This window comes from Myotis myotis, unplaced genomic scaffold (genome assembly GCF_014108235.1).
Source record: "Myotis myotis isolate mMyoMyo1 unplaced genomic scaffold, mMyoMyo1.p scaffold_m19_p_1, whole genome shotgun sequence".
Classification (NCBI taxonomy): Eukaryota; Metazoa; Chordata; class Mammalia; order Chiroptera; family Vespertilionidae; genus Myotis; species Myotis myotis.
This window is the reverse complement of record NW_023416313.1, coordinates 81613614-81633759: the sequence shown is the minus strand read 5'-3', so window position 1 is coordinate 81633759 and position 20146 is coordinate 81613614. Positions and strand designations below refer to the sequence as shown.

At 45.7% G+C, this 20146-nt stretch overlaps 1 protein-coding gene across 1 annotated transcript; it reads right to left on the bottom strand.

The window, feature by feature from the left end:
- Positions 1 to 606: 606 nt before the first annotated feature.
- Positions 607 to 11293, bottom strand: LOC118672764 (isopentenyl-diphosphate Delta-isomerase 1). The gene is made up of 5 exons (XM_036342533.1): positions 10994 to 11293; positions 9656 to 9828; positions 6159 to 6251; positions 5584 to 5714; positions 607 to 1982 (listed from the first exon to the last, which is right to left on the bottom strand). Exons 1-5 carry the CDS (start codon positions 11155 to 11157, stop codon positions 1665 to 1667), a joined length of 879 nt encoding a protein of 292 aa, XP_036198426.1. The 5' UTR covers positions 11158 to 11293; the 3' UTR covers positions 607 to 1664.
- Positions 11294 to 20146: the final 8853 nt, after the last annotated feature.

Here is a 20146-nt window from a genome sequence, read left to right as displayed (position 1 = left end):
ATCCCTCTCCCTTCCTCTCTGTAAAAAAAATCAATAAAATATATTACAAAGTGCCAAGTGCTGGTCTAAAGCCCCATTGTCCAGTATGGCGGCCTATAGCCACTGTAGCTGAGTAACTAGTTACGTGTGGCTTTCAGCCTGAAACCTCCTAGGAAAGAAAACTTAAGAACTAGAAATGTTTGAATGTACTTTGTTTTTTGTTTTCATTTTTATATATATTTTATTGATTTTTTACAGAGAAGAGGGGAGAGGGCTAGACAGTTAGAAACATCAATGAGAAACATCGATCAGCTGCCTCCTGCACGCCCCCCACTGGGGATGTGCCCGCAACCAAGGCACATGCCCCTGACCAGAATCGAACCTGGGACCCTTCAGTCCACAGGCCGACGCTCTATCCACTGAGCCAAACCAGTTCGGCTGAATGTTCTTTGAAGCTATATGGCATTTATGTTTATGCTACCATAGGCAGGTTAACCTATTATTGTATTAAAATTTTAACAAAAAAGACAACTGTATTAAAATGTAATTTTTTAATTGTTTTTACTTTTCAGTAAAATTAATACTTGTGACAAATCTTCCCTGAAATTATGAATTAATTGCTCAGAGTTAACAAGAAATGGATTCTTCCATTAAATTTATAAAATATTTAGCTTGTAAGAAACAATTTCTTTATTATTATTACACAGCATTCAAAGATTATAAACCTGTCTTGAGATTTCAAACTGAGAAATCTATGCAAGTTTTAAAAAGTGCATCAATCAAGGTACAGTTTAAATATTAATATACGCATACTCCAGACCCCAATTCCATTTAACACGAATATTAACCTTTCTGTTTAATTCCCTCTGCTCCCCCCAATATGGCATGACTTTGTAGAGCAGTGGTTCTCAACAGGAGCACCTTTGCCATCCAGCACACATTTGGCATCAGTAATAACTGTGACTGTGATGGGGGGATGGGTACCAATGGCAAATAGTGGATAGTACCCAAGGATGCCGCTAAATGTCCTTCAATGCACAGGATGAACCCCCACAACCAAGAACTACCCAGCCCAAATGTTAACAGAACCAGCGGTAAGAACCCCTGTGATAGAGTATGACCCAATTTCCTTTTTACAAATAGTGTGTCCCCTGTAATTCTGAGAACATAGACTGATAGAAATCAGGACATACACCATTTAGGTACCTTCGACCTGCTCCCCTAATTTAGTATCTTAATATGGAAAGTTAATTTGAGCTGTTCTGAAGCAGCTAAGCAGACAGTTTCTGTTGCAAGTTTTTCTGGACTATGGTAAAACTTTAATGATATGTAAAGCACCTGGCAAATAAAGTGCTCTGCGGGTTCTGAAAATGTCTCAACACATCACAAATAAAGAGCTTCACTTATTTGTTCAAATTTGTCAAGACTGTTTAGACAGGTTAAGTTTAGTTGATTTGCTTTTTAAAAATAATCTTTCATAAGTGTCCTTTACAAATAGGAGTGCATATATGTGGGAGTGTGTGATACAAGTCAGAATTGTCAGCATTTTTCCCACACAAATTCGGATTGTAAAGTACCAGTGTATCCAATGAGAATTCTACTGGGGATCCCAATTTTTAAAAAATCATTTTAAGTTTACTAAGTAGAGACATTTTTTGTGTTTTACTAATCATTCATCTCCACATTCACATTCTGTGTATTTTGTCATGGTCAGCAAACTGTTTCAAATTATTTAAGTTATCCCACCATGTAAAGAGAAAAGTTTCTGCAATACATTGAAACCATGGAGTTATCTTAATTTCACCACTGGCTGCCTTTTTCAGCATTTCTTCCACTTCTTCCTTTGACACATAGCAATAGCTTTTAATCTCATTGGGGTCTGGATCCAAAGTCACGTTCTTTCTCACAAACAAAATGTAATCAATTTCATGTTCTCCCCAGATACCATCAGACTGAGCCTTGTAGTGAATTCTAGTCAGATAATTAATTTCTTCTGGAGGAACCTAGGACAAAAATGAAGCAGTAATAAGAATATCAAAAACAAACAAATAATCTAAATTAACTGACCACATTTCAGTACTATCCTGAACAAAAGAAGTAGAGTTTTAATTATGACTTTAAAAATTTAATTTTCTATTGATGATATATGGAAATATTACTATATAGTTTCAAGTACTGAAATTTTTTCCATAGGACCAAAAATAATTTTATTTATTGAAAGGATTGTATTTTTTAATTTTTATTTTATTATTATTGTTTTTTAAATATATTTTTATTGATTTTGGAGTGGAAGGGAGAGAGAGATATCAATGACAGAGAATCATTGATCGGCTGCCTCCTGCACACCACACACCAGGGATTGAGCCTGAAATCTGGGCATGTGCCCTGACGGGGAATCGAACTCTGACCTTCTGCTTCATAGATCCACACTCAACCACTGAGCCACGCCAGCTGGGCAGAATTATATATTTTTTTAAAAGCAGCCACTGGGGGTGGGGTGGGGGGGAATGGGGGCATAAGGACACATGTAATACCTTAATCAATAAAGAAAGAAAAAAGCAGTCACTCAAATTGGAATTGTATCAGTCTCCCTTTACATCTTAATATTACTTTTTGGGAGAAAAAAATACTTGCTATTTAACTAGATGAGAGATACTTTGTTTATTCAGATATTTTGTCTTACTTAAAGGGGACAATTTGGGAGGAGGGGGGTGATTTTAATTCACCCAGACCTGTGGTTCATAATCTTAAGGATTTCCACAAGAAAATAATTCATCTTTGATATGACCAATTATAAAAATAGTCAACTTTGTACTGGTTAACAGATCAATCTGTTTCAATACTGAGGTAAATTCTGATAAGTAATATTAAGAAATGAAAATTTCAGAGACAACCAAGATGGCGGCATAGGTAAACACCTGAACTTGCTGCCACATATAACCACATTAAAACTACAACTAAAAGACAAAACGAATATCATCCAGAACCACGGGAAGGCTGGCTGAGTGGAAATTCTACAACTGGAAGGAAAGAGAAAAGTGTACTGAGTCTGGTAGGAGGTGCAGAAGTGTGGCAGTGTGGAGGTATGGAGGAGCGCGCGAAAGGGGCTGGCAGCTGGGTACACTGTTGTCTTTTTCAATCGGGAGGGAGATACAAGCTCCCGACTACTCTGAACTCCAGTTCCAGGCGAGAATCTGGGGACCCAGACTCATACGTAGAGAAACTGGACTGTCTGGCATTGGGCAGGAATGTGAGGGCTGCTTTCTCGCAGAGGTGCATACAGCATTCTTTGTTCCTGCACGGGGCCACGGGACACAGAGATCCAGGGACCTATCGGGGGAGGGCCTACGGCAACCACTGCTGTTTGCTCCATCCTGGTGATTCCCTGAGACCCTGCACCACCCAATTTACAACTCCACCCAAGCTGTGAGCAGAGGCTTTTGCATAGTAATGGCCTGGCCTTTCTCCACCTAAAAACCTATCAAACTGCAGCTGGGTCAGAGAAACCCAGAGCTTCCAAAAGGCCTAAGGCTAGTCAGCAGCCTGCATTGCTTCACAGCTGTGCCTCACCTCCAAACCCCAAACAAAGAGGAGGAATCTGCAGATCTCTCTGTAGCTCCTGCTGGGTGGCCTCAGGCAGTGGCCGACTTTGCACCTCCTTGGAGATCCAAGAGCCAGTGTACCCAGTGGTCAGTGTGAGACCATCCAGATTACAACTCTTCACATCCATAAGTGACACACTCAAGGGGCAGACTCAATGAGTGCCAAAGCTCCGCTGAAGCAAGTCCTGCCCCATAAGGGTGTCTCCAGCACAGTTCTCCCATTGTAGACACAACTGGTCCTCACAGCTGGTCCTGGAGGTCAATTCCTATCAGTAATACCAACAGCAATCAAGGGTTAACTATAACACGACTGTGCACACAGCCCACAAAGGGGTGCACCAAGAGTGTCCACCTCAGGTAATTAGGGAGCCTGAGCCACTGGGCCCTATATGACATCTAGCACAGAAAGCCACTCTATCAACACAGGGAAGCAGCCAAAATGCAGAGACAAAGAAACAGGTCACAAATGAAAGAAATGGAGGAAAGCAAACTACTGGTAATATAGAGTTCAAAACCACAGTTATAAGGCTACTCAAGAATCTTCTAGAAACCTCCGAGAAATATAGTGAGATGCTCAACGATATGAAAAAGGACCAATTAGAAATTAAACATACACTGACTAAAATAAAGAATATACAGCCCTAGCTGGTTTGGCTCCATGGATAGAGCGTCAGCCTGCGGAATGAAGGGTCCCAGGTTCGATTCTGGTCAAGGGCATGTGCCTAGGTTGTGGGCTTAATCCCCAGTAGGGGACATGCAGGAGGCAGCCAATCAATCATTCTCTCTCATCATTGATGTTTCTATCCCTCTTTCCCTCTCCCTTCCTCTCTGAAATCAATAAAGATATATTTAAAAAAAAAAGAATAATATACAGAGACCCAACAGCAGACTAGAGGATCCCAAGAATCAAGTCAAAGATAAGAAATACGAAGAAGCAAAAAAACCCAACCGGAAAAGCAAAAGGAAAACAGAATACAAAAATATGAAGATAGTGCAAGAAGCCTCTAGGACAACTTCCAGCGTACCAACATCCAAATTATACGGGTGCCAGAAGAAGAGATAAAGATACTGAAAACCTATTTGAAGAACTAAGGACAGAAAACTTCCCCTACCTGGTGAAAGAAATAGACTTACAAGTCCAGGAAGCACAAAGAACCCCAAACAAAAGGAATCCAAAGAGGATTACACAAAGACACATCATAATTAAAATGCCAAGGGCAAAAGAAAAATTGAGAATATTAAAAGCAGCAAGAGAAAAATAGTTAGTTACCTACAAGGGAGTACCCATACCACTGTCAGCTGATTTCTCAACAGAAACTATACAGGCCAGAAGGGAGTGGCAAGAAATATTCAAAGTGATGAATAGCAAGAACCTACAACCAAGATTACTTTACCCAGCAAAGCTATCATTCAGAATTGAAGGTCAGATTAAAAAAAAAAAAGCTAAAGGAGTTCATCACCGCCAAACCATTATTATATGAAATGCTGAAGAGTATTCTTTAAGAAGAGGAAGAAGAAAAAGGTAAAGATAAAAATTATGAACAACAAAGTGACAACAAACACATATCTATCAACAAATGAATCTAAAAATCAAGTGAATAAAAAATCTGACGAACAGAATAAACTGGTGAATAGAACCGAATCAGGGGCATACAAAGGGAGTGGACTGACAATTCTCGGGGGGAAGGGAGTGTGGGGGGTGCGGGAAGAGTCTGGCCAAAAATCATACACCTATGGACGAGGACTGTGGGGGTGGGGTGGGAACCGGGTGGAGGGGAGCTATGGGGGGAAAAAAGGGAACAACTAATAATCTGAACAATAAAGATTTTTTAAGAAATGAAAATTTCAATATTCTTTATTCAAGGTTTTTTGGAGGGCCAATAACTATAAAGAGGTTACAAAGCAGAAACCTACACTTGGGTTTCAAATTTTAATGAAAAATGTTTTAATGTATGTTTAGATTTCACCTTGTACGGGTTGGTTATGCAATCAATTTAGTTACCTGTTCCATGGGAATTCCCAATTCAGCCTTTAAACGCCTCTGTGCTGCTCGCCTAACTCCAATTGCATCATTCTCTTCAAGCTCTCCTGGGTTACTTAAAGGATGACTACAACAAGTATTGGTAAAACAACCTGGAACATGTTAATATAGCTGTAGATTAACTTTTGCTCAAAGTAGGTCTAAAATTCAAAACAACCCAACGTTTTAAAACTAATAGAAAAATTAATCAAATGATTCTTGAAAATTGATTTCTAAATCATTTATAATGGACTATCAGTCATCATTTCGTGAAACAAACATGTATAGGTAAGTTCTTTATTAATGCCTTTTTAATAAAAAAGATCAAAATGTAAGAAGATACAGATTTAAAAACACACACACATACAGCTAGCAGTTTTTATCCTTTACTGCTATTTTATTAGGCTACACTCATTGTATAAGCTTCTTTTATGTAGAATATGAAATTATGTCATTCACAGGATTTCCTTTTTGACAATGGCTAACCAGAAAGTTCCAAATGACAAAGTCAAATTATATTCCCAACAACATACTGTACATCGATTGGGCACACTAACCTGGAAAGGTAATTTTAGCATCTGATCTCTGCTGTAGCAGGAGCTTATTGTCAGTGTTGAATAAGAAGACACTAAAAGCTCGATGCAATAATCCTGAAAGCAAAAACAATACTGTTAATATAGTTTTAAAATACCAGTTACGTTTCTGATTCTCTACTTGGAATTCAGGATATTAGTAACTTGCTGGCAGTTCTGCTTTTTTCCACTGTCTACTATTTAGTGAGTCTCCAGATGGCTACAATGGAAAAGAACTCTGGCATACCAGCAAGAAGTTGGCCTCCAAGTGACAGAAATGGAGATATGTCAGCCAGTCTGCTACCAGCCAATCTCCCATCCAGGGACATTAGGCTTAGTGAGGCTTCTCCTGAGAAAGCTGGGAAGGTATGCTTTCATTTACGATACTTGTCTCTTTCTCCATTCACTAGGAAAAAAGCATTAAAGGCTTGACAAGTGCTATTTTGCTAGGATTATTATGTTTCTTCTTTTTTACAAACCAAATCAATCCTGAAGAAGCTGAGTAAAAGACATGAAGTTGCCTGGCCAGTGTGGATTAGTGGTTGAGCATCAACCTATGAACTAAAAGGTCAAGGTTTGATTCCTGGCCAGGGCATATACCCAGGGTTGTGGGCTCAATCCCCAGTAGGGGGCATGCAGGAGGCAGTTGATCAATGATGTTTCTATCTCTCTCTCCCCCTCCTTTCATTTCTGGATTAAAAAAATATATATATGTATAAATATAAAAGCCAAAGCGACCATTATGACTGAACAACTGGAATGACCAGTTGACCAGTCACTATGATGTGCACTGACCACCAGGGGGCAGACGCTCAATGCAGGAGTTGCCCCCTGGTGGTAAGTGCGTTCCCACAGCCAGCCAATCTCCCCCGGTCTCTCCGCCCCCCTGGCTGGCAAACCTCCTGCAGTCCCTCCCCCATCCGGTAGGCCCCAATTGGGACTGGGTGAGATGCCCCCATAAACCCTGATCACCGGCCAGGCCTAGGGACCCACCCATGCACAAATTTTGTGCACTGGGTCTCTAGTCCTCCTATATAATAGAGGTAATATGCAAATTAACCTCACACCCTCACAAGATGGCTGACTACGACCAGGCCGGCAGGGGAGTTAGTGAGGGACAACCAAACGACTGAACAGGCAGGCTGTGTGGGGTGACCAGGCCAGCAGGGGGGTAGTGGTGTGCAGTTGGGGGCAACCAGGGAGGTGAGTGATTTGGAGCCAGTGGTCCAGGATTGTGAGAGGGATGTCCAACTGCCAGTTATCCCCCGAGGGGTCCCAGATCGGAGAGGGTGCAGGCTGGGCTGAGTGCATGAATTTCTTGCACCAGGCCTCTAGTATATGTATAAAAGACATGAAGTGGAGTAGCTGTTAAGCAGGGAAAGCAGCAAGACAGGTTGTATAATTACACCATTCGCCTACCTAGAAGCAGAGATAAACTCTGATGTGACTGAAGGTCACACCTTTACCCACATACTTTCCTCAGCTGCCCTGCAATGCCCAGGCGTGTCACTTTCTCACACAGAATTTCAACACAGTACCGGAGAGAACCAAGATGGCGGCATAGGTTAACGCCGGAGTTTGCTGCTTTGAACAACTACTTCAAAAGTGAAACTAAAAGACGGAAGGGACATCACCCAGAACCACAGGAATGCTGGCTGAGTGGAAGTCCTACAACTAGAAGGAAAGAGAAACAGATACGGACACTCAGAGGAGGCGCAGTGCTGAAGTCAAATTCTGAGGTGTGGAGTGCGCGGAGCGGGCTGGCGGCGGAGGGCGCGGTTGGCGTTTTCAATCGGGAGGGAGTCGCAGACTCTGAGTTCCAGATACAGGCGAGTCTTTAGCGACCCAGACTCAAACGGGAGAAGCGGGACTGTCTGGCTTCGGTCAGAGCGAGTGCAGCTTTCTCTCCGAGGTTTGCAGCGGGTGCTGGGACTCAGAGAGGCAGAGCCCCTGGGGACAGGACTGAGAGCCGCCATAACTGCTCTCTCCGGCCCACCCTGTTGATCCTGTGCGACCCGCCCTGCCCAAGCCCTGCAGAGAGGCATTTGCCGGATAGCCTCAGGCAAAGGCTAGATTAGCACCTCCCTAGAGGACAGAAGTTCTCTCACTGCTGACACAGCTGATTCTCATAGCCACTTGGCCTGGAGGTCAAACCCTCCCTGGTATTAGCTACAACAATCAAGGTTTAACTATAAGACTGGGAACAAAGACCACTAGGGGATGCACCAAGGAAGCATAACAAAATGCGGAGACAAAGAAACAGGACAAAATTGTCAATGGAAGATATAGAGTTCAGAACCACACTTTTAAGGTCTCTCAAAAACTGTTTAGAAGCCGCCGATAAACTTAATGAGATCTACAAGAAAACTAATGAGACCCTCGATGTTATATTGGGGAACCAACTAGAAATTAAGCATACACGAACTGAAAAAACTAATATTATACAGACTCCCGACAGCAGACCAGAGGAGCGCAAGAATCAAGTCAATGATTTGAAATGCGAGGAAGCAAAAAACACCCAACCGGAAAAGCAAAATGAAAAAAGAATCCAAAAATGCGAGCATAGTGTAAGGAGCCTCTGGGACAGCTTCAAGCGTACCAACATCAGAATTATAGGGGTGCCAGAAGATGAGAGAGAGCAAGATATTGAAAACCTATTTGAAGAAATAATGACAGAAAACTTCCCCCACCTGGTGAAAGAAATGGACTTACAGGTCCAAGAAGCGCGGAGAACCCCAAACAAAGGGAATCCAAAGAGGACCACACCAAGACACATCATAATTAAAATGCCAAGAGCAAAAGATAAAGAGAGAATCTTAAAAACAGCAAGAGAAAGAAACTCAGTTACCTACAAGGGAATACCCATACGACTGTCAGCTGATTTCTCAACAGAAACTTTGCAGGCCAGGAGGGAGTGGCAAGAAATATTCAAAGTGATGAATACCAAGAACCTACAACCAAGATTACTTTATCCAGCAAAGCTATCATTCAGAATTGAAGGTCAGATAAAGAGCTTCACAGATAAGGAAAAGCTAAAGGAGTTCATCACCACCAAACCAGGATTATATGAAGTGCTGAAGGGTATCCTTTGAGAAGGGGAAGAGGAAGAAAAAGGTAAAGATACAAATTATGAACAACAAATATGCATCTATCAACAAGTGAATCTAAGAATCAAGTGAATAAATAATCTGATGAACAGAATGAACTGGTGATTATAATAGAATCAGGGACATAGAAAGGGAATGGACTGACTATTCCTGGGGGGGAAAGGGGTGTGGGAGATGCGGGAAGAGACTGGACAAAAATCGTGCATCTATGGAAGAGGACAGTGGGTGGGGAGTGAGGGCGGAGGGTGGGGCGGGAACTGGGAGGAGGGGAGTTATGGGGGGGAAAAAGAGGAACAAATGTAATAATCTGAACAATAAAGATTTAATTTAAAAAAAAAAGAACAAGAAAAAAAAAAAAGAATTTCAACACAGTACCTTTCTCAATGTTTTCATTCAGGTGACAATTCTTTTTGGTCTCAGCCCCAATTTTGTTGTCATTCTCATCAATAAGAATGCACATCTCTGCCAGGAGCTGAACCTGCTGCTCATCGAGATGGTCGGTGTTGATTTCAGGCATCGTGACAGCGTGTCCGACCTGTCCTAGAATCCTACGAGGGAGGAGAAAGGAAGGCCAAGGCATCACAGGTCTGGAACTGTCCCATGAACACAGTGACACGTCAATTCTGAATCCACGAGCCCAGTGAGCACATAAGCCATTTCCGAGGGTGGGAACTGTGCCTGCTGCTCCCGGCGTTCCGTCCCCCGCCCCCCCCCCCGCCCCCTTATTGCCCCCAGCATGCAGCCTCCTCCTGGCCATCAGCTGGAGAGGTGTGTGCAGACTGAGTGTCTGTCTGCACTGATGTCTGTCCAGCCACCCTCTGCACTCCAGACGCCTGCGGTGCCCTCTGCCTCCGCACACCTTCCTCCCTAGGAGCCTGTCCGCCCCTGACCTAGCCCCAGCCTCACTCTCATCCTGCCGCTCACCCCGTCCGCGTTGTCTGTGATAACCCACAGTACACGTCACATACACAGAAGTGGCTCAGGCGGCAACCATGTTCCCTCCGAGGCCACATACCCACCTGTTAAAACCGCTTTTCAACGTCCACTCTATGTGCCCAACACTCAGGGGCCTTTTAACCAACATCCCAGGACGACCTAACCAATGTTCTCCGCCGGGGACCCGAATGAGATAGTGGCCGCTGTGTCCACTCTCCCAGGCAGAGAGCGAGCGGCGCCCCCACGGTGAGGGGCACCCCGCCTGTCCGCCCTGGCAGCGCGCCAACTGCGCCTGGGAAACTTCACCGAGGCAGTGGAACCGGAATTTCACTCCATCTTCACAAATGCAAAATACCCCCACCCCCCGCCCCCCGCCAACTACTAACGCGCGGAAAAAGCATTCCTGGCTCCCAGGACCGACCAGGCAAGGGGCCGGTTTGGTTCTCAGGCTGAAGGCGGTCCCTCACTGAGAGCGGCGCCGAGCCTCCGGGACTCTCGGGGACCGGCCCCCGGTGGCCCCCTCGCGGACCCCCGTCTCTCTCCCTCAGGACCCCCGGGAGCCCTCAGTGTCTCCCCTCGGGAACCCCCACCCCTCGGCTTACCCCCTCGGGGACCTGTCCCCCTTCACCCCGGTGAACTCCCCATCTCTCCCTTCGGGGGCCAGTCCCCCTTCTCTGCCCTCGGGATACCTGGGAGCCCCTCGTCACCAGCCCTCAGGGACCCCCGCCCCACCGCTCCCCCTGGAGCCCCTTTTCTCCCCTCCGGGGCGCACTGAACCTGAGGTGCCGACGGTCGGTGGGCTGCCGCTCCGCCGCGCGCGCCTCCCCGCGGTGCAGGCTCCACGGGCCGCCGCTCCACCGCGCGCGCCTCCCCGCGGTCCAGGCCCCCGACGCCGTGAGCCCAATCGCGGGCGGCCGCGGCCGCGCCAGAGCGCTCCACATGTCTGCAGGCCAATCGCGCGCGGCCAAGGCCTGACGTCACGTCGCGCGATGGCGCCACGCCCACCTCGCGCGGGGTCTCGCGCGGGGTCTCTCGCGGGACCGGAGGTGGCAGACCCGGCTGTAGCCCAGGCGCAGTGCTTCTCCCGGATCCCGCGACCGAGGAGCCGCCTGCCGGAGGGCTGATTCTTATCGAGGAGCCCCGGAGACCGGCCCTGGGCGGGGACTGAGCCTGGAGTCGCGCCTGCGCACTGGGGGCCTGCGCGCTGCAGGGAGTGAATTGCGGAGCCGCTCAGCCGGTCCGGCTCGGTCGGGGTCCCTGGCGTGAAGATGAAGGTGGAAGTCGCTGTTGATGTCCCAGCTTGGGGGCCACACACCCCGGGTACATCGTTTGGAATCGTTAAAGACGGCACCTCCAGTGGGGAATTTCTGCGAGTTCTGAAGCGGTGCCGTTCCCAGGACAGTTGCTGAGCGAGGGAGAGGCAGTTCAAGGAGCAGGTGGCAAGCATTTATTTTACCCATAGAGTCATTGAAGGTTACATGTCAGTAATGCAGAGGTCATGTGAAATTATCTTTCAGTGTTTAGATATTGTTAACGTAAAAGACATTCAAACCTATAAAGAATTTTTGTGAGTTTATTTCAGCCATGTAGTTGCCGGGAAGCGGAATCTCAATGTGTTGGGAGAATGCTCTGGAGACTGGCAGTTTTTCACCTTGTTTCAGACGTTACAACCAAAAGAGGAGACTTAAGAGGGTTACATGAAATCCATTAGTGATAGATTAGGGAGACCTGTAGCCTGATAATGGAGGTGGGGAAACCTCTGGGATTGGATAAAAAGTAAAATGATAGACACATACTTCTTAGGTGGGTACAGGATAGTTAATAGTCAACAACTAATATGATAACAATAACAATGAAGGAATTTATGGCACCCATCCTGGAGCCCAGGACATCCGGTTGTGCCCTGAGGGGTCCGGAAAAAGGGAAGTTACAAGTTACCCAGACATTTCAATATGTTATCGTACATGCAAAAAGACAGTAGGCTCAGTTAAGGTAAAGATTGACTATCCACCATAACTGCTTTTAAAATTTTAGAGGGAAGGTAGGGGAGGGTGGGGGCAAGAAGGAGAGATCAGCCAAAGGACTTGTTGTATGCATGCATATGAGCATGACCAAAGGACACAGACACCAGGGGGGTGAGGGCATGGGGGGGAGGTAAGGGGGCAATAAGTACACATATGTAGTACCTTAATCAGTAAAGAAAAAAATATGCCACTAAAAAGGCTTTGATGACAAATACAAAATAAAGGTCTGCAAATGTTAAAAAAAAGATCCATGAAGAGCCAAAACCGGTTTGGCTCAGTGGATAGAGTGTCGGCCTGTGGACTGAAAGGTCCCGGGTTCGATTCCGGTCAAGGGCATGTACCTTGGTTGTGGGCACATCGCCAGTAGGAGGTGTGCAGGAGGCAGCTGATCGATGTTTCTCTCTCATCGATATTTCTAACTATCTCCCTTCCTCTCTGTAAAAAATCAATAAAATATATTTAAAAAAAAAACACTCAAGACCTAAAGTAACCATAAAGGATGGTCTGAAATTAAACTTTAAAAAAAAAAAATCCATGAAGAAACCCCAAAACAATCTTAAAGAATAAAAACATAACCTTCAGAAATGTCTTCACTGCATATTTGCTTCTATACTTACTGTTCATGAACTGTTGCTATGATTAAGGGTGGAATTCATCCTATCTAATAAAAGAGAAAAATGCAAATTGACCGAGGCCCTGAACGCTTCCCATTGGCTAATCAGGGAGATATGCAAATTAACTGCCAACCAAGATGGCGGCCGGCAGCCAGGCACCTGAAGCGAACAGGAGGCTTGCTTGCTCCAGTGACGGAGGAAGCCAAGGTTCCCCGCCTGCTGCTGCCGGCCTCTGAGCTGCAACTCTAAGAAACATTGTTGCAAATATAGAAGGTAAACATTCCCCAGAAACCTGCTTTCAGCCAGCTGGGCTTCAGCCACAGGATTACAACAGTGTTACAATTATAGAACCGAAACAAACCCAGATCCCTGCTTTCAGCAGCGGAGGTCTCATAGCTGGAGCCGAGCCTTAGAGCTAAAACCGACTCTCAGCTCCAGTGACAGCCATAGAAAGTAAATAAATCCCAGTATAAAAGAAAAAAGGAGAGGTTGGGAGCCTCAGTTGCCCGCCAGCCTGAAAACAGCCATCATCCCCTCACCCAGACTGGCCAGGCACCCCCGTGGGGACCCCCACCCTGAAGCAACAAGATGGCGGCTAATTTGCATACTGAAGGCAGGCGGCAGCGGGAACGGCTGTCCGTGGTCCGGACCGGATCTGTGACCCTGCTGCGCAGGAAGCAGTGCTTGAGGCTGTCCATGGTCTGGGACCCAGATCCGTGACCTGGCGGGGGGGGGGGGGGCAGTGCTTGAGGCTGTCCACAGAACCAAGACACGGATCTGTGACCCTGCCGGGCGGGGGGCAGTGCTTGAGGCTGTCTGTAGTCCCGGAACCCGGATCTGTGACCCTTCCCGGCTGGGCAGCAGCTCGCACGGGCGGATCGGCCGGGGTTGGGCAGGGCAGGACGCCTGGCTTCTGCCCAGCCCCAGTCACTCTGAGCAGGTGAGCAGTGCAGAGAGCCTCTGGACAGGGGAGGCAGGCCGGCAGAGGGCGGCCTGTACTCCCCACATGGCGGTGGTGACAGCTGTGAGCGCGCCAAGCGGAGCCTGAAGGCTGAGCTGAAGTAGCGCCTGCAGGCCATCAGTGCCCAGGAGTGGTTGCGCAAGATCCGCCTCCTGGCCCAGAAGGTGCAGGATCGCAGGGACAGCCACTGTGGCAGGCCAGACTGACGTCCTCCTGGCCGCACCACGGGGGTTTGCAGATCAGCAAAGCCAGAGGCCTCCGGTGGGCACATCCCCCCCTGGCGTGCAAACATCCCCCAGCACACTGTCACCCTCCCGCACCTGCAATAGTTGCAAACCAAGGCGTGCACAAGTTCCCCCCCACCTCTCCACCGCACTTACATCAACCCGGCATGCCTAACACCCCCACAGGATGTGCACACATCCCCTTTGATGCACTCACGTCCTTTGGAGAGTGTCTGTGTGTTCTGGATGCTGAGGGTGGGCGCCTGTGAGATGACAGTGAGAGGGCGGAGTGGTGATGCCCTGTTCCCACGGAGGCCAGTGCAGCTACGAGATCACCTCTGGGGGGTTAATGCAGGTGCTGAGGCAGGAGCAGGTGCAGACAGACACACCTGATGGGCGCGGGTGGCCCTCGCTGAGGTGCCTTCGATCAGTGTTCAAGATCAAGAACCCAGAGGTGGAGAGGAATTCCGTCCTCTCAGTGAAACAGTGGGATAGTCGGAGCGACTGTAGAGAAGAAATGTGCACTTTGGGTGCCAGCACCCATTAGCGAAGGCTGCCCTGACTGAGCCTCGCTTGCTTGGGGCCTAGTGCACTCCTGCCAGGCAGCGGGTGACAGGACGTGCTTTTCTGAATTAATGAGAGAAAATGTTGATTCTCCTGCTGCCCACGAAGGTGGAAAGTGAAGTGGGGAGACATGTGGGGAGTGAGCAAGGTTCCCTGTCTGGGGGTTCCAAATCTGCTGTTGGTTTCTTTCACCGCTGACTAGAGATATACAGGGTGTCCCCCAAAAATGTATACACACTTTGAGTACCTACTAATTCCAATGGTTTTAAGCATAAGAAACAAACAACAATGGAGCTGTTATCTGTTAAAAGTGTGGGCACAAACTGGTAGTTGGACATTCCCTGAGGGGGTCTCAGATTGGAGAGGGTGAAGGCCAGACTGAGGGGCCCCTTTCCACCCCCCTACCCCAGTGCACGAATTTCGTGCACCGGACTACTAGTGTAATGTAACTGCTCAATGTGACAACAGGCTGCACTGTTGTTTGCTAGGTGATAATTCTTTTACCACTTGTCTGTATTTGCACTGTTTGTGAAATCATCATTCACTTAGATATTAGACCTTAATTTGTATGGAACCCTTCATTTGTATGTTAGAACTTGTTGCTAGGATTCTTTTATCATTGACCTGTAACAAAGTAGTACCTATCTCAACAAAATATATATAGAGAAAAGGAAAAAATAAATAAAATAAAGTTTTAATTTCAGATCATCCTTTGTGGTTACTTTAGGTCTTTGAGTTTGCAAGACTGCCATGCAGGCCTTCCCTGAACTTATCCGGTTAGCATGTGGCCCATTTTTTGTCCACAATATAAAGTAATTGAAATGGTGTTTAGGCTAATAATGGAGAAAATTAAATGGAGTAAGCATTGCTAAGAGAGTCACTTAAAATGTAGTTGGGAGGCTTTTAGGGAAGTGGGGCCTATACAGAACTTGCCCTCAGTTCCCTCAGCTGCTATTAACTTGGTAAACTCAGCTCAAGGCTGAGCCATAAACATAACATCCTGGAACAACCGTTGTATAGACACATGAACTTAAAAAACAAAATTCAGCCCTAGCTGGTTTGGCTCAGTGGCTAGCACATTAGCCTTCGGACTGAAGGGTCCCAGCTTCAATTCCAGCCAAGAGCACATGCCCAGATTGCGGGCTTGATCTCCAGCAGGGTGCATGCGGGAGGCAGCCAGTCAATGATTCTCTCTCATCATTGATGTCTCTGTTTCTCCCTCTCCCTTCCTCTTTGAAATCAATAAAAAATATATTTTTAAAAAACAAAAACAAAATTCAGCCTGGCCAGTGTGGCTCAGTGCTCAACCATGAACCATGACCCATGAACCAGGAGGTCAGAGCTCAATCCTCAGTCAGAGAACATGCTGTACAGGGTGTGCAGGAGGCAGCTGATCATGACTCTTTCTGATCATTGATGTTTCTATCTGTTTCTCCCTTTCCCTCCCTCTCTTTGAAATCAATAAAATATTTTAAAAAATTCAATGTAGTAAATGTGAAGATGTGATGCTGTTGCAATTAACCTAGTTACTAATAATAAGGAAGGAACAAAGGGAAGATAGAGGCATACCCAGTAAAGTTGGGGTGACTTTGGAAAAGTACTTGGCTGTCAGTCACACCTGGGAACAGGTCATTGGCCAGAATGGGCGTGGCCACTGCAAGGGCAAGAAATTTGGGATATTTAATCCTGAGACTCTTGTTGCAGGGGGCGGCACACTCTCTTGGTTTCTCTGCATTTGGCACATAGCCCACCACCATGTGGACCCCACACAGTGGATTAATGGACTGCAACTAGCCTGATGCTGAACTGGACCCAGCTGCAATATGGACTGGAAACTCTGGATACTGGCTTTGTTTCTAGCTCTACTGAAACCCCAGCTACACTTCTAAAGCTGGACTAAGGGAAATGGGTCTTTGGAAACCCAGGGATGTAATTCCATGCAAATATAAATCACTCATCCTCTCATGAAAATCTCAGAAAATTTGTTTTGTCCATATATCATAAAGACTCCAGCCCAGCACTCAACTGGAAAAAGGACACCGATTTCCCTAAGAACAGACCTACTTGATTTTATTAAAACAGTTTATGAGTCTGGCAGAATCCCATCTAGCACCTAGAAGGGAGGGCCCAAGAGTTGTACAAAATGGAAGGATTTTATAGGAAGAAGGATGGAACAAGGGAGCTATTAGGGAGAGAAAATAAAGAATTGCTTAGGGGAGCTGCTGATGTAGACAGTTCACTGTCTGCAGTGAGAGTCACCCCTCCCTGGCAGCACAAATGCAGTTGTGGGCCACGTGTGAACTGTTCCAAGGAAACTTCACCAAGGGACAGAGAAACTGGAATTTTGCTCCATTTTCACAAATACAAAATATCTCTCCCTGCTTCGCCCCACAAGCAACTAAATTGAAAAACCATTCTTAACTCACAGGACATAACAGTGGGGCTGGATTTGGTTCACAGGTCCAAATAAACTTTTAAATTGTTTTATAACCTCAGATGTGTATTGGTGGACAGTATTATTATGGCATTAATTTTGACCTCATGGAGTCCCTGGCAGGGCCTGGGAAATGCCAGCGGTCCCTGGACTACTCTTGAGAACTCCTGGGGTAGTGGGAAATCTACTGAATATAGAAGACCTTAATTAGTTTTTATCAGGGCTTTGCTACCTGTTATTGAATAATATGGTGCTAAATATTATTCACCTCATCACCCTCATCTGTAATAGGAGAAAGTTTAGATGGTCTTGAAGTTTCCTTCTAGTTTAAACCTGCCTACAGTATTTACTATGCTAGGAGCATTTTACATATATTTTTTTTCACTTTATCCTTACATGCAAATGGTATCCTTATTGATATGAAGGAACTGAAGTTCAGAGATGACTTATTTTTTTTTTTTTATGTTCCCCTTTATAACATAAGTAGGCTCATGAGACCAAAGTTCTAGACTTAACTAACATGGCACAGCATTCACATTTCAATACTTTACTTTGAAACTTCCAAGTTATGGAAATTACTGACATCAGATTGGGGACAGTGATATTCCTATCAAGAAATCTTTTTATATAATTCTGATACATATGGAGAAATCCAGAATGCCCAGCAATGGGAGTTCGTTGTGTATGTGTAAGCCTATTTACAAGATTCAGATTCATAGACTAGTAGTTGTTTGGTTTTAACTTTTAAGTACATTCCAGAGCTGTTTGAGTATTTGGTTTTCATCCTATATAATAAAGAGGGAATATGCAAATTGACTGTCACTCCACCACAAAGATGGCTGCACCCACAGCTGAGGCCAAGTTCCCATAACAAGCCTTAAGGAGCAATCAGCAGGGATCTGAGGCTGCGCACCCCGCCCCCCCCCGCCCCGTGGGGCTTGACAGGGGACCTCAGGCTGCGCCCCCCACCATGGCGCCAGGCCAGGGGATCTCAGGCTGTGCACCCCACCCGGCAGGGCTTGACGGGGGACCTCAGGCCATGCCCCCCTCCCAGCAGGGATTGACGGGGGACCTCAGGCCATGCCTCCTGTCTTGGTGCCAGGTCGGGGGACCTAAGGCTGCACCCCCTGCTTGGTGGGGCTTGACGGGGGACCTCGGGCCACACTCCCCACCCCAGCACTGGGCCAGGGGACCTCAGGCTGCATCCCCCGCCCTGGCACAAGGCTGGGGGACCACAGGCCGCTCCCCCCACCCCCCCCGGTGCCAGGCCTGGGGACCTCAGGCCACGCCTACCACCCGGCGGGGCTTGACAAGGGTGGGACCGGCCAGTTCTGTATCTAGCCCAATGAGGGGGGGGCTGGCTGGGTCTGGGTCTCGTGCGATTTTGAGGCGCACATGGGTGGGTGGGGACTTGACTCTGGGTCCCGTGGTGCACCCCAGAGTCTGACAGGAGGAAGATTTTCATATACATTTCACTAATTTTCTTTCATCTCTGACACTTCTATTATAGAGAAAGGGCAAATAGCAATATTAAAATATTTCCTCTAATTAATTCTCTTTTAATGTGCACAAATTTCATGCACTGGGCCACTAGTATTGTTAATATTAACAAAAAGAGAAGAGAGAAGTTAGTTTTAGTTCAGTCTCTTATTTTGTGATCTTGGGCTAGTTACTACATATATTGGAGCACCTCTTCTAAAATATGCCTAACATTAACTAGGCACTGTTATTGTTATGAATGTAAATAGTTGTTGGGTTACAAGTCATACAGTATTGATAAAGAAATAAAAGGATATCAACTGTGTGGCTTAGAGAACAATACAAAGCTCCTTACAGTATTTTAGTTTTCATTCATTTGTACTTGCGATCAATAGAGATACAGTCTTCTACTGTCATCTGGAACAGATTTGCAGTAAATGTTTGGTTGTTCTTTAGAGTTTCCCAATACTTACCCCCCCTCCCCGCCCCCAAATAATTACCTTACTTTTTAAGAATCTAGGTGTCATAATGAGAACAACACAGATTTGTTTCTTTATTCAAAAACATCAAAACTGCTGTTCTGGAACTGAAACATATTCCTAAAGACAGCTTGAAGACTAAACATACACCCACTGTGAGATTAGTTGTTCCTTTTCATTCGGCACGTGGACAGCACACAAGGTAACAAATATGTACTGGGTGAAACAATACAGACTGAAATCTTTTTTGAGGCAAGAAAGTCAGTACCTGTTCCAGTGTCATGAATGAGGCACAGGTGACATGGGTTAGCAACTCAGTTCTGGTGAAGTTTCATTGTATGGACTGGACTCTTTGGTTCACAAAATTAAGAATTAACTTTCCTAGTGAGAGCACTTTTGAATAGGAGAAACTGAGTAGTTGTTCAGGTGTTGTATTCACATGCCATGATCGTGTTTTTCTTAGTTCTCCTATTGCATAGAGCTAGGTAAATTTTGTACATAAAAAGAACTAGAAAACTTGACCTATGCCATTCAGGAGTCTATATACTCTTGAGAAGTACAAATATTTACCCTTTAGTAAACATTTTTAGGTGCATACTGTGCCAGGCACTTTTCTAGGTCTTGGGAATAAAGCAGTGAACAAATTAGAAAAAGTTTTTATAGAGATTACAATACATGCTAATGGGGAAAACAGTAACAAATACTCAAATAATGTCATAAGAAGTTATAAGAACTATGAAGAAAAATACAGGTAAGGGATAATGAGGGATTATGCCATTTAAAGATAAGTGATAAGTCCCTAGGGTTTGGCTAAGTGGACAGAGCTTCTGCCTGGTGACTGAAGGGTCCCAGGTTTGATTCCAGTCAAGGGCACATGCCTGGATTGCAGGCTCCTCCCCAGTAGGGGGTGTGCAGGAGCAAACAATCAATGATTCTCTCTCATCTTTGATGTTTCTATCTCTCCCTTTCTCTCTGAAATCAATAAAAATATATTAAATAAGTAAGTAAAGATAAGTGATAAGGAGAACATTTCTGAAGTGGTGATATTTGAGCAGAGATCTGAATGAAGTGCTATACATGGAGTTCAAGAAAAAAAGTTTATTTTATATATATATATATATAATATTGCACATACAGGGTATCCCAAAAAA

What these genes read in the sequence shown, in the direction of transcription:
- LOC118672764 (XM_036342533.1), bottom strand. Translation starts at nt 11,157, where the DNA reads ATGTGGAGCGCTCTGGCGCGGCCGCGGCCGCCCGCGATTGGGCTCACG. An exon ending in ACCGACCGTCGGCACCTCAG is followed by an intron (nt 9,829 to 10,993) that starts GTTCAGTGCGCC and finishes CCTCCCTCGTAG; the next exon opens with GATTCTAGGACAGGTCGGAC. An exon ending in TGGGAATTCCCATGGAACAG is followed by an intron (nt 1,983 to 5,583) that starts GTAACTAAATTG and finishes TTTTTGTCCTAG; the next exon opens with GTTCCTCCAGAAGAAATTAA.